General features: G+C 43.0%; 1 protein-coding gene across 1 annotated transcript; it reads left to right on the top strand.

Moving 5' to 3' along the window:
- The first annotated feature begins 3,832 nt into the window (after window positions 1-3,832).
- Window positions 3,833-7,123, top strand: dusp1 (dual specificity phosphatase 1). Its single transcript, XM_084550531.1, has 4 exons — window positions 3,833-4,465; window positions 4,714-4,859; window positions 4,977-5,196; window positions 5,862-7,123. The coding sequence occupies exons 1-4, from the start codon at window positions 4,054-4,056 to the stop codon at window positions 6,215-6,217; spliced, it is 1,134 nt and encodes a 377-aa protein (XP_084406657.1). The 5' UTR covers window positions 3,833-4,053; the 3' UTR covers window positions 6,218-7,123.
- The last annotated feature ends 7,097 nt before the right edge of the window (window positions 7,124-14,220 follow it).

Here is a 14,220-nt window from a genome sequence, read left to right as displayed (position 1 = left end):
AGTAATAGCGGCCACGTAGTTTGGTTTTCCAATAGGTTTTGTATCGTTTTAATGCCCTGAAAATATAATTATCAATTTGCCGACATTAAACGTTTTTATTTTTTAAAATAGAAAGTGAGTTTGAAAGATTTTTTTAAAAAATGTGGTCGCAACAGCTAATGAAAAAGCCTGACATTACTGAAATTATGAGTTATACTGGTTTGTATTCTTTTTTATTATTATTTCTTAAACAGGCAGACTCATTATCTAGTTGATTCAACTGTGTTTTCATTTTGGAGGTTATGGTTTGTAGTTCAAATTGTATTGTGTTGTGCCAACCCACATCATCACAAGCTACATCCTCCAAAATCATCATATAGTTGAATTACCACCTTTCTTAAACTGTAGACTTAGACTTAGATAAACTTTATTCATCCACAAGGGAAATTGCTTGGTCACAGTAGCTCAGTTGTACATAAAAACACTCTTCAGAACCTCAGATAAAAGAAGATTAAATAAAATAGAAATAAAAATAAAAATAAGTAAAATAAAATCTAGTAAAATAAAATAAAAATAGTATAAGCAAAAATGTTACAAATTAGAATATTAGCATATGGACAAATGTACAAGAAATAGAGACGGACATCATTTTTCAACATAAACTTACCTTTATAACAGTCATGAAATGGATTTAGTGCAGGACTGTTACATTTATTTTTGTCAATGTAACATTAATCTGAATGTTGTTATTAGAAAACTAATACTGATGTTCCTGTGGTAACAACTTGTTGTTGTAGGAACAAGTCCCTGCTTACCCCAAACACGTCAACTTTTTGGCTAGCAAACATAATACAAATGTCAGCAAAAAAATAAAAGCATACAGGTTATGCTTTACTTGTACTGTGTATAAACCTGTGTCGGTCCGGATGGGTGATACACAGACTAAGCTAATTTTCAAGCAATATGGACCAAGCGTTCAAAACTGTTCAGTAAATGAAGGGGAAATAATAGTATTTTTTTAAGCAATATTAAAATTGGTCATGTGTTTGCTTCATATTCAGTTCAATCAGTTGATAACTGCTACAAATAGAAAGTGATAGTGATACGTCATCGACATGGTTTTAAAAAAATGTATATGTCACGAAAGGCAATCCACAAACTCCATAATTTAAAGTTTTTTCCCGCTACAAGTGTTTCTGTTATCCCCACACTCACAGAAACACGAAACAAAACACATTGGGCTGTGCAACTGAGACACGACAAAGCAGGATATGCCCTGTGTTTTCCCACTGATGGCTCAGCTGTTGCCTGTAGTGACAATGACAGTAAACAGGCAGGGATGACAGCAAGCGACAGTGAGGTTGGACCACAGGAAATGCCTCTTTGTCATCTTCTGTTTCACTTCCCTTTCGGGACGAGAGTTACGGTTGGTTATGGACCTTAGCTATGGGAATCAAAAACACAGCAACAGTACAGGCACTATTTTTGGTGCTCAATTTTAATATTGTGTCACACACAGTATAAACAACACAGACCCAGCTTTCTATTAGTTTCTGTTCATCATGACTAGTAAATATGATACATGGGTTTGGCCAGTTAAACTGTTGTCATTATACAGTATGCTAGTGAAACATTTTGAACTATTCCAGATACCAGTGGCAGGTGTTGTAAATAAGCGAAAGAAAGAGCTAATATTTCAGGAAAAAGGGCTGATCACTTCCGCAGAAGCACACAATGGCTTTATTAGGCAACTTTTGTAATAGCTGTCTACGTTTACCTCTTCGTCAGGTTTCTGATGTCTTTCCTAACAGTAAGCCCGTCACCTCATGACTGGAGGGAAGACGCGTTTACAGTGAGGACAAAATGTTTGAGTACAGACTGTTTTCAGGGCTCGTTGGACCCTCCTTCTCTGTATACTGTGTAACATTCCTGATTTGTGGCATGTGCCTCACAGTTGACTCATCTCACACGAGTGTGAGGTTAAAGAGAGTTTTTACACTCTGTTGTGATTGGTTCAGTTTCTGCCCTTAAAGCAGCACCTCCCCTCCCCCTCTTCCTTTCTCAGATAACACGTCAATTTTGGCCGGGCTTGAAGTAAAACTGAGAGCCAAAACAAAACAGCATGGATGTGGATTCAGGGGGGGCTGAAAGTCTACAGGTTACAGTAAAGCGAGAATGACATTATGTAAAGTGAGAATGATATCATGGCATATACAATAGTGGTCATTCAAAGAAATATACATCTTGGAAATCCTCTTACACACATACTCGCTTAACTAGATCATTAGATTTAGTTAGTTGTGACAGTTGGGGTCTCTTAGACTGAAACTAAAACTGGATCCAGAATGGAGTCCAATGTGGTAAACCTACCTGCTTAGTAAACGTTTGTTTCACAATAAACAACCTTGGCGTGTCTTTGGGGTTCATCTTCAAGACACTAAGACTTTAACACACCCTCTTGTCAACAGTTGACTGTGTCCATCAATAAAGATCCTCCAGCTTCCTTATTATGAGACAGCAGCATTATCCATTCTGAGTCAGCAAACCACATCAGCAAATGAAAAGGGTTTCCCAGACCGAGGGCAATCGTGTTTTGTTTTTTTAATATATACTCTTAATTTGGCGGGGGGGAAAACACCTCATCCATTTGTTTCAGTTAGATCACAAGTGAAACAAAACTCAACTCAAGAGATGTCCATCTGCTGTTGTTTTCCTGGTATACCGTTGTTTTGTTTCTCAGCATGTGGAAATTTACTGGACTTCAGATTTCTATACAGTGATTAACTTTTATGGTTAGCCTTTGCTCTCGGCGCATTGAACATTATGTCCCACTGACTAATAAAAACAAAGAATAAACTTTTATGGCGCCCATGGCAGGTATTTACTTATTATCTTGTTATTTGTCAACTCTCAGGTGAAGAGGCAAGATAGAAATCTAATTAAACACTAACATCATGGAAAATTTGGCAAAAATTCCTTATTTGCTGACATACAGGCCGTTTACACAAACACTTTAAATTGTGAATAATGAGGTGAACTATAAGGATATGATAAAGGGATAATAACTGGAACATTTCTTTGAACAGGGGAAGATTAATATAGCCTTGGTTTTAATCATAAACAAATAGTAATCAGCCTAATTAATCATAAATCAAATATAATCAATCATTGCTTTGCAGGGTTACCATTCAAATTGGTATTGTCGTTTATACATCATGTTAATAATTATAACATAGCTTTGGATAATTGCTGGCGCTGATAAAAGTGTATAATATCATCAATATATCATCTGCCTTTATTTGGACAAAGGGAAGTAGTGAAATTAAACTATTAATTTAGTAATTTATCAGTGGCTATCACTGTGCTCTCAGCCAGAAATAGACTTTGTTTCCACACACACACACACACAAAATAAATAAATTAAAAATTAAAAGAAAATTAAAAATGACAGCATGTAACGGCTCGTTGGACCCTCCTTCTCTGTATACTGTGTTTAGGAAACGGCCATGATGTTGCTAAAAGTTTAGGGGATGCTTGATAATTGTACCAAAGTGCATAAGAAAGAAAGAAAGAAAGAAAGAAAGAAAGAAAGAAAGAAAGAGAAACTTTCTAATGAAGTTGTGCAACGCAGTGTGCGCGCGCGCTACGTGCAGCGCGCCTGTGCAGAAATGTCCCGCATTTGCGCGAGCCCTCGTTCTGCCCTGCCGCACTCAGGGGCAGCCGCGATGACGTCCGCTTTGTTGGCAGGGAGCCAGGAGGGGGCGGTCCCTCGAGCACGCACGTATAAGCACGGGTTCGCGTACGTATATAAAAGGTTTTCACGGCACTCGCAGGCAGAAGCTACGTACCGCAACGTCGAATATATTAAACTCTTAAAAAAAGGACCACAACTACCGGATACACTAAAGAATCAAACAGGACCAGTTTAGATAGTCTTAAAACCTTTTTTTTTTTTCTTGTTTATCTACGCTACTTTTTTTTGTTGTTTCTTTAATCAAGCCAACCGGAACAAAGGACTCTGCGCTTCAACGGTTACTTTGTAACGTTGTGAAACTTCTTTCTTATTGCTGTTTTATGTATTTGGATTTTACGTTTCTGCCCTCCCGCCGCACTACTATGGTCATAATGGAGGTTCCCACCATCGACTGTGCGTCCCTCCGTGTTTTCTTGGAGGACGACGCTCCGTCCTGCCTGGTGCTGGACTGTCGCTCCTTCCTGTCCTTCAACTCGTCCCACATATCGGGCTCCACTAACGTGCGCTTTAGCACCATAGTGCGCAGGAGAGCCAGGGGCGGCCTGGGACTGGAGCACATCGTCCCCAACGAGGACACCAGGAACAGGCTCCTGTCCGGGGAGTACGAGTCCGTGGTGCTGCTTGACGACCGCAGTTTGGACTTAAGCCAGGCGAAGAAGGACGGGACACTGATGCTTGCTGTTACGGCCCTGTGTCGCGACCCCTGTGGAGCCAGCGTCTTTATTCTGAAAGGTAAGAAAAGTGGCTTTTAAGAGTTTAAAACAGCCTCGCACAATTGTTTCTCCGTCTCCTGACAACGGGGCAAACAAATGCGGATTACAGCTGTCACCATACCAGCTGCTGCTGCCGGAGTAAACAATGTTCCAAAATAGCGCCATGAAGCAGTTGTCACCTTTTTGGATACCCGCGTTTAAATGTGGATGTCATGTTTCGGCTGTCCTGTGATCTGACCTTGGTGTCTTTTCTTTCTGCTTTTCCAGGTGGATTTGACTCGTTTTCCACGGAGTATCCAGACATGTGCACCAAACCCTCCCCTCCACAGGGACTCAGTTTGCCCCTGAGCTCCAGCCGACCTGAGAGTGCAGATCCAAACTGCAGCCCTTGCAATACACCTTTATATGACCAGGTTTGTTTTTATTTTTATAGTCAAAGAATCACACTATACTCACTATATATGTGTCTTACTTCCTGATGCAGTGTTTTGAAGATGACTGAGTGGATTGTTTATTTTTGCTCTATCCAGGGGGGTCCTGTGGAGATCTTGCCTTTCCTGTACCTTGGCAGTGCCTACCATGCCTCCAGAAAAGACATGCTGGACATGCTTGGGATCACCGCTCTCATCAACGTCTCCGCCAACTGCCCCAACCACTTTGAGGGCTCCTTCCTGTACAAGAGCATCCCCGTCGAGGACAACCACAAGGCCGACATCAGCTCCTGGTTCAACGAGGCGATCGAGTTTATCGGTGAGTACGTCCACCGTTTTTGTCCCCTTCAAGTTGAGCGCCTGTCACAGCTGTTACCACCGAGCAACGCAAACACCCAACCCCCCCCCTCTCCTCCTCTTCGTTCTCTTCGCTCCTGGATTTAAATTTAAAAAAAAAAAGTTCCCTCCAAAAACGACCAGCTGGGTCGGTGCAGGCTCCCCACTCCGCCACAATGGTGGTTACATCATCGCCACCTCTCAGGCGTGGAAAAAGGGATGCCCCCTCTTTATTGAATTGCGAGGCGGCAGCAGCCCCAAACTAGTTTTGTAGTGGCGGGGCTGGCTGTGCTTGAATAGCTCCCTCCACACTGCTCTTTGTTCGTGCCAAACAAAAGGCAATTTCTACTCACTCACTGACAGCCTTCCTCCCAGATCAATACCCCCAGCAGGGGTCTGTTCCCCTTCTTTGTCCATTCAGTCTGCCTCCTTTGGGAATAGCCCCCACAAGCTCACACCCTGAACCCCTATTAACTGTGTTCCTGTGTCTTAATGAGCGCTGTTGAATTTAAAAAGAAACTAAAAGTGTTGCAAAGCCTTTTGTTGTTTGTGGTTTCCTGTGACAGCCAAACCTTGATTCTATATTTATCTCCTCGTCGTCGGTGTTCACAGTGCACTCATCTTGCTTTCTCTTCTCTCTCCCTCCAGATTCTGTAAGAAACAAAGGAGGCCGCGTGTTTGTGCACTGTCAAGCCGGCATCTCCCGCTCCGCCACCATTTGCCTCGCCTACCTGATGCGGACCAACCGCGTGAAGCTGGACGAGGCCTTCGAGTTTGTCAAGCAGCGCCGCAGCATCATCTCCCCCAACTTCAGCTTCATGGGTCAGCTCCTGCAGTTTGAGTCCCAGGTCCTGGCCACGTCTACGTGCTCCTCGGAGGCGGGCAGCCCGGCCATCGGCAACAGCAGCACAGTATTCAATTTCCCCGTCTCCATCCCCGTTCACACCTCAGCGGGTCAGCTGTCATTCCTCCACAGTCCCATCACCACCTCGCCCAGCTGCTGAGAAAGATGTGGGCAGCACAGACTTTTGTTAGGACTTGAACTCGCCAGTGACTCCGCACAGAGCACCTCACAAATCATGGTCCTGATTGTTCAATCTGTGGTGATACTGGTATCACTGGGCTGATTGGGTGCTGTTGTTTGGGGTTGAACTGACTCTGTGATCTGCTGGCCACATCTCTGTAGATTGGCCACAACATTTCAAAGGGAGATTTGATAATTATTATCAGGCAGTATTGAAGTTTAACCTCCTAAATGTGAAAGTCATCCACAGTTTTATAAACCGGAGGTTTTTCCTATATAGGAAATCATTTGAATAATCATTATTCAAAAGACTGATTTTTTTTTTCTTTCCTTTTTATTTCAAGAAGACGACTGCTTTTGATAATCACAATCATTTAAAGTAAACAAAGTGGAGAGGGCTATCAGTTGTCTCAGGAATGTTGACATACCCTCTCGAATGTCTATTTTGCTTTCTGCACTGGTCAAAGAAAGCAACATATTTCCCAAAACGCAAATGGGAGTTACTCCTTCATTTGACGAACAATGAATGTACCCCCCCCCCGATCCTCTTTTCTCAGAGAATATGTGGCAGAAATCTTCATGTTCAGTTTGAGTTGAATAGGTTGCCAATTCAAATGCAAATGCCTGCCTTTCAAGACAAGCCGTGAAACCTTGACGATCCTGACACATTGGGGAAACCGACCATAAAATACCTCATGTTTCCGTACTGTGTACTGCGGCGATGAGACGGACAGAACCCCGAAGACTACTAAAATGGGGCCATGTAGTCGTCTTTGGCTGCATTCTTCTGACATATTTATTGACTAAAGTAATATATTTCTATATCTATTTTTGCAATGTTTGTGTAAATGTTGTTTTTATACGACTGAATAAATCTCATTTGACTTTTGTACTCAGTTGAGGAATCCGCTCTTTCTTCCTTACATCTGTTCCCGTTTATTTGTTTTGCTAGTTGCCAACATTACACGGTGACTTCAAGCAAGGCATAATGCAGATTTTAGTTTTGAAATAAATAAAAAATTAACCCATAAACCATATGTGGGTCAATGGATCCAATGAATAATTGAATTCTATGCCTTTTAATAAAGGCAATGTTAATAAGCAAGTATGGTCTGCAATACAAGGGGGCTGCAACTTACCACTTATCTAAACAAGTTGCTGTCAACTCTAAAAGCTGTGAAGTATTCCAAATTAAAGTTTATTGTGATTAAAATAACACATTTACACGGAACCTAAACCAACCTGAGGAACCGGTCAACCACCATGTCAGAAACATCTTCGTACCACCCTCCACAGTCTCGTTCCATGCGATGGAATCCTACCACGTATCTTGCATGAGGATTTGACCAAAATGCGGAGCATGATGTCATGGCCTCGGCCATTGTTCGGGCCACACTCCCTCTCTATGAACCCATCTGAGGCCGGGGCGACAGCAGGAGGCTCAAAGAATCAGCTAAGGAGCCCTCCCTCCGAGGCCACAATAGGAGCAGCTGCAAGGCGTTTGGGAAAAGTGTGACAACTAAAGAGCATTCAGGGCTCAGTCAAGCACCGGCCTTGTGTCCCCGGCCTCGCACACCAATAAGGAGGTGGGGACGGAGATGGCCGTGAAAGGGAGAGGAATATGTTTGGGTTGCAAATTAGCTACAACATTGGCTGTGACCCTTGGAGGGGGTGTGAGAAAAAGTACTTCCTGTTGAGGTGATGATGACGACGACGATGATACCCCAAAGCCAAATACAGACGCACCTATCCTAAAGGTTTGGGATGAGAAAACCACGACTGGTAATCTTTAAAAGGACATTCACCGCTCTTCTGACGGCAATGCAAAAATGTTTGTGTCTGAGAGAAAACATCACCGGGGATGATGCCTCTGTGATGAAAGGCTCATTCATTACCTCACCAGTCCCCTCAGACAGGCTGTGGTTTTGGTGACATATGTGCACCCCCCCCACCCCCTCCTGCCTCGTCCAGGCCACCCTTCTTTGTGTCTTCAGATTTCCTGTTGTAAGAAGGGGGTTTGGCAGGAGTGTGTGTGTGCGTGTGTGTGTGAAAGTCGTTAGGAGCCTTTTATGATCTGATGCGGATGCTCCAGAGGGGTAAAGGGAAAAAATAAATAACCCCCCCCCCCCTCCATTTCAGTCAGTTACTGGGTCAGAGACACTGAAGCGGTGTGTCAGATTTTAAAACAGTGTGAGACAATTCCAAGACGCATTCAAAACGATTCCCTCAAAGCGAAGTTCAGTTGATCCACGATTAAAATCCTACTCTGCTTTTAATTTCCTCAAACTCTCAAAAAGTATTTGCACTCAGACGGGACTGGCCTTAACGCTATTTGCCTCTCAGTTTCACCAAGTTGTCAATTGGCTCTTCCATTTAGCGACTAAGCTCTGACTTAACTTCAAAGTTATTTTAATTAACACAATCTTGAGAAAACAGTGATTATATAAAGTGTCAGACGCTGCTGCCAGGACAGGAAGAGGCTGAATCCCTCCCCTCCCTTTTACATCATTCAGTGCGGATCTGTGGGATCTGTGCTCTGTTAAGTTTCATGCCTCTCTGACACCATTTGTGAGTAATATACACTCTCCTTTAGTGAATGGGAAAGGCATATTTACACTGAACTCTTTGATAAGTAAGGCTGAATTTGCTAGTAGCCTACCACAACACCTTCTTTACACCTTTCAGTCTGTGTAAATGTTTGTACAGGCCCATGCAGGATTAATACCTTTATTTTTATAGTAGAGTGTTACAGGTTAACTGTCATGTTAATGTCTATGAGCGTCTATGAGGGTTCGTCGTACATTAATTGCAAAATAAGGACTTTCTTTACGCTGTCTCATCCACTTTGTCACGCAGAGTGATATCAGCTGTGGCCAGAAGGTTTGCAGTTTGCTCTACAGATGGCTGTGCTCGATCACAAAAGCCCACATTTGTCTCGCAATACTGAGAAGGAAAACAATGGCTTCTTTTCTTTTTTTTCTTTTTTTTTTTCCACCTGGCTCCATGTTGTTTTATTTCATCAAACAAAAATGTAATAAAAACATGAGATAAGAAGCCATTCACGGGTCCCATGGTTTCCATGCAGGCCAGTCACCTGGTGAATGCTAGAGAACATGACTATAACTCAACTCAAAGCAGGTTTAACGCAGATATTCTTCAAAACTTTTGCACCAAAGCCTCCTTCAGTCCCTTTTTAGTTCATATGGGCCATGTTCACACCTGATCCTGGATGATCAAATCAAAAGAGGGCAGCAAGTACGGGTGCTCACACCTTGCATTAAAATGCATCTCCACACGTGTCTGGAGTGACTAGTTGAGATCCCATCTCAGCGTATGTATGCAAATAAACACCTACGCAATTTGGGGCGCAGAATGACACTGCAGACGCGATCGATCAGACCGCATTCAGAGGTTGTTTGTGCTGCTTGCGACCACAAAGCTGCGTCGTGGCCACAGTGACGTGCCACCTACACAGCTGACATTCTCTGCACAAGCAGTTTAACATCTCGCTTTGAACACATGGGAGCACTTCAAATGATCAGAGCCGTATATTTCGTCCTTCTAGCTGTTAATTAGTGAACAAATGAAATAACTGTGTGCTTGAGTTTCTGTGGCTCTTTTCTCAGTAGATGACAAAGTTAATGGATGAATCCCATTCACAGGCCTCAGTTTTAGGATAACTGCTGTAATATGATTTCCCCAAACCTTAAGTTAAAATATCTGATGTGAAAAGGTTTCTAGCAAATTGTTGCAACGTCTAACAAGTCAAATATGTTTTCTTTCAAGAACTGGCACAGCTACATTTGTACATAATAGTTAGCCTCATGAATGGCACATTCAGAGTAATTACTCACACCTCAGTGTACCTTAAAATTGGATTAATCCCATCTCACAGACACGCTTTATATCCTGAGAGAGATTTAGTTCACACATTGATGTCACGGCAGAACAGGTACCTGCACTAAATCTGTAAGAGGATTGTGACTGTGACGGCGAGGCCTCTGTAATATCCGGTGGCTGAAGCATCTGAAGCATTGTTGTTATTCTAATCTGTCCATCAACACGCACAGGCTCAGCCTGTTGTGCCAAATCTGATAGAGTCTAAAAAGAGGCCAATGTGTCAGAGCAAAAACAAAAAGCTTTAAACTGGATAAATAAAACCGACAATGTCGTAGGTTTGGTGAGAGAATGACAAAGATGGGGATGTGTGTTGCAAGCTGCAGAGCGTTTTTTCTAACTTTTTTTTTTTTTTTATCCATGACATTCCAGAGCACGGTTTTAAGCAGCGTAAGCCAGACACGCTGCTGTTGCGTGACAGGAGCCTGAGATAAGGCCAGATCTGGGACGCGATAGCCGGAGTCTATAGCTGAAGGAATGTCAGGACATTACGTATGGCTGCAGTGAAGTGGCTCTTCCTTGCCAGCAGGGCTCCCCTTCCTTTCGACAAGCCCGCCTGGAATGTGATGGTGGAAGAGAAACTGTGTCGACCCGAAAGGTGTGCTTTGTTATGACTGCACATCAATCTTCTATTGTGTTTGTGGTCATTCCACCTGTCCAGATAAGTGAGTCTGCTATGAGATGATAAAAGTAGAGCACTTTTTTTTGTTTCATTTTCCTGCTTTAAACTTTTTTTTTTTTAAACCTTCCTGCACGATTAACAGCTCTTAATTGCTCAAAATCATAAAAGCTCATTTGACATTTGAGTAATAGCCTGGAGTGAGACGCCTCCCGGGCCTTTCAGAGCCTCATTCAGCCCTCCGACTCTGAACAGAGCCTGTATTTTTCCACTCACTGGAGGTACGGGGTTGTGTTCACAAGCAGAAGAGAGATCCTGTGTGGAGTATTGAAGGAATGTCTGGCATCCTGTCTTCCACTGACTGCACTCTGCTCAGATGATGTCACGCACCCAAAGAACATACATACACTATATTACCAAAAGTATTCGCTCACCTGCCTTTACTCATTCTATGAACTGAAGTGCCATCCCATTCCTAACTCATAGAATTCAATATGATGTCGGTCCACCTTTTGCAGCTATTACAGCTTCAACTCTTCTGGGAAGACTGTCCACAAGGTTGAGGAGAGTGTTTATAGGAATTTTTGACCATTCTTCCAAAAGCGCATTGGTGAGGTCACACACTGATGTTGGTCGAGAAGGCCTGGCTCTCAGTCTCCGCTCTAATTCATCCCAAAGGTGTTCTATCGGGTTCAGGTCAGGACTCTGTGCAGGCCAGTCAAGTTCATCCACACCAGACTCTGTCATCCACGTCTTTATGGACCTTGCTTTGTGCACTGGTGCACAGTCATGTTGGAAGAGGAAGGGGCCCGCTCCAAACTGTTCCCACAAGGTTGGGAGCATGGAATTGTCCAAAATGTTTTGGTATCCTGAAGCATTCAATGTTCCTTTCACTGGAACTAAGGGGCCAAGCCCAGCTCCTGAAAAACAACCCCATACCATAATTCCTCCTCCACCAAATTTCACAGTTGGCACAATGCAATCTGAAATGTACCGTTCTCCTGGCAACCTCCAAACCCAGACTCGTCCATCAGATTGCCAGATGGAAAAGCGTGATTCATCACTCCAGAGAACGCGTCTCCACTGCTCTAGAGGCCAGTGGCGGCGTGCTTTACACCATTGCATCCGACGCCTTGCATTGCACTTGGTGATGTGTGGCTTGGCTGCAGCTGCTCGGCCATGGAAACCCATTCCATGAAGCTCTCTGCGTACTGTATTTGGGCTAATCTGAAGGTCACATGAAGTTTGTAGCTCTGTAGCAATTGACTGTGCAGAAAGTCGGCGACCTCTTTGCACTATGCGCTTCAGCATCCGCTGACCCCTCTCCGTCACTTTACGTGGCCTACCACTTCGTGGCTGAGTTGCTGTTTTTCCCAAACGCTTCCATTTTGTTATAATAGAGCTGACAGTTGACTGTGGAATATTTAGGAGCGAGGAAATTTCACGACTGGATTTGTTGCACAAGTGGCATCCTATGACAGTTCCACGCTGGAATTCACTGAGCTCCTGAGAGCGGCCCATTCTTTCACACATGTCTTGTTTCACAGTCTGCATGCCTGAGTGCTTGAATTTATACACCTGGGGCCAGGCCAAGTGATTAGAACACCTGATTCTGATCATTTGAATGGGTGAGCGAATACTTTTGGTAATATAGTGTATGTGCGCACATAAATCACAAAGCAGCAGGCAGATACGTTCGTCTGCTAAAACAACTCAGATATGTAGAAGTATTTTGGGGCCTACATACTGTAAGTATTATTTTTGAGGGCTTTTACTCAAACCGGTGGCGGAATCTGCACGCTTACAAAGCAGGAAGAGACTGCTAACAGTTACGACCACAACAAAGAAGTTAAGAAAAGGATCAGTTAAATCTGCTTCTGTGCTTAAGTAATCATGCTTTGGAAATCCGGGGGGCCTTGGGCAAAAGCATGGGACTTCCTGAATCTAAACACTGATGCTTTTCAGCCCAAATGCATACAAAGGCTGCCTTACAAACTGCGGAGCCCACATGACTGGAAAAGGATGAGAAATCATATGCTGTTGGTGTATTTACGACGTTAGCGCAGCTGCTTAATGAAAGAAAAGCTTTAATCGATTTGAATTGAACTGTGACGTCCGTTGAAATTTTGTCATATCAAGCGTTGCAATGCGCTCGCTGATAAGACGTTGTGCAAAAACGTGTCCGTCTTTGTCCTTCCTCTTGCACAAGAAATGACCATGCTGCAGTCACCCACTAGAAAACCTACAGCATTTCCTCTAAATTCTCATATCATGTGTTTCGATGCTTCACACCTAAATTATTTTTAATGTTTAGGCTTGTATGTTACTGGAAATGTTTTTTAATCATCTTTTAATCACACATGTTTAAAAATGGTTGCATATGTGTGCACGGCTGTCATGTTGTGTTACGTAACCTCTCTGGTGATATCAGTTTTGACCTCTGTATGCTCTTACTCAAACCGCCACACAAGAGGGCTTCACGTTGTCTGTCACACCATGCAGTGTCAGAATCAGTAAAGTCACTCATTAGCTCTTTTTGTCCTTTTTTGTTCCTATGAACTTTTTTTTCTTTGTGAAGAACTGCTTGAGGTGGCATGGTGACATATACAAAACACACAAAACAAGAAGGTCCCTGGAAAATACAGTGCATGTGAATATTAATTGTGTGTAATTTAATTTGCTCTGTATATGATCTGTAACTAATCTGTGACAGCAGGATAAAAGGAGTGGATCAATAGTCTGTTAAACACATGTTCTGGGATTACAGACTCTGAGATACCTCCTTTTAAAATCATTGAGTGTGAGCGCCATCTTGTGGAACATATTGTATGTTTCACCTGAGAAGTGTTATTTGTAAAAGGTATTAATTGGGGCACACACAAAGAAAGTGTTCAATACAGCCTCAGAAGCATTTTGGCAGTGCACATTTTTTTTAATACTGACTTAAATTCCCAGCGTGATCACTCTTGGCTGTGAGACGATGAGCGTGGGCGTATTAAAAAAAAAAAATCAAAAAATCAACAGCCCCCAGTAAAACACAGACGCTTTTCATGAGTCGGCCCTGAGTCACATTTTAACTACGATTCGATAAATAGCCCCAAGTCCAATAGATGAAAAAGTGCTGAAGTAAGCTGGATAGCTCCAGGGACATGGCCGACTGCCATTGGTTAAATTGGAGCGATTCTGATGCAAACTGTTGACTTTTGACCAGTATTGTTAATGAGTAACGCTCCCGACGGAGAGGCTGCAACCAGCATTTAGAGGGAAATGTGACCACTTGAGCAATCAGTATTCGCTGAAGTTAATGATCAACTTTTCTGAAACACTGAAACATTGACGTATTGAGTTTAAATGAGGGAAAGTAAATCATTTAGCTTCAGATGTTGGTAAGCCTTTTATCAAGACACAGGACTCTGCTACCGTGGGTTAATTAGGACATGGGAACAGATTGGAAGCATTACTGTAAT

This window comes from Chelon labrosus (assembly GCF_963514085.1).
Source record: "Chelon labrosus genome assembly, chromosome: 8".
Lineage (NCBI taxonomy): Eukaryota > Metazoa > Chordata > Actinopteri > Mugiliformes > Mugilidae > Chelon > Chelon labrosus.
Note: the sequence above shows the minus strand (reverse complement) of the source record. Positions and strands in the feature narration are given on the sequence as shown.

Bases quoted from the DNA above. Each gene is read 5' to 3' on its own strand.
- dusp1 (XM_084550531.1), top strand. From the start codon at position 4,054: ATGTATTTGGATTTTACGTTTCTGCCCTCCCGCCGCACTACTATGGTC. The intron at 4,466-4,713 runs GTAAGAAAAGTG...CTGCTTTTCCAG, and splicing joins CAGCGTCTTTATTCTGAAAG to GTGGATTTGACTCGTTTTCC. The intron at 4,860-4,976 runs GTTTGTTTTTAT...TGCTCTATCCAG, and splicing joins ATACACCTTTATATGACCAG to GGGGGTCCTGTGGAGATCTT.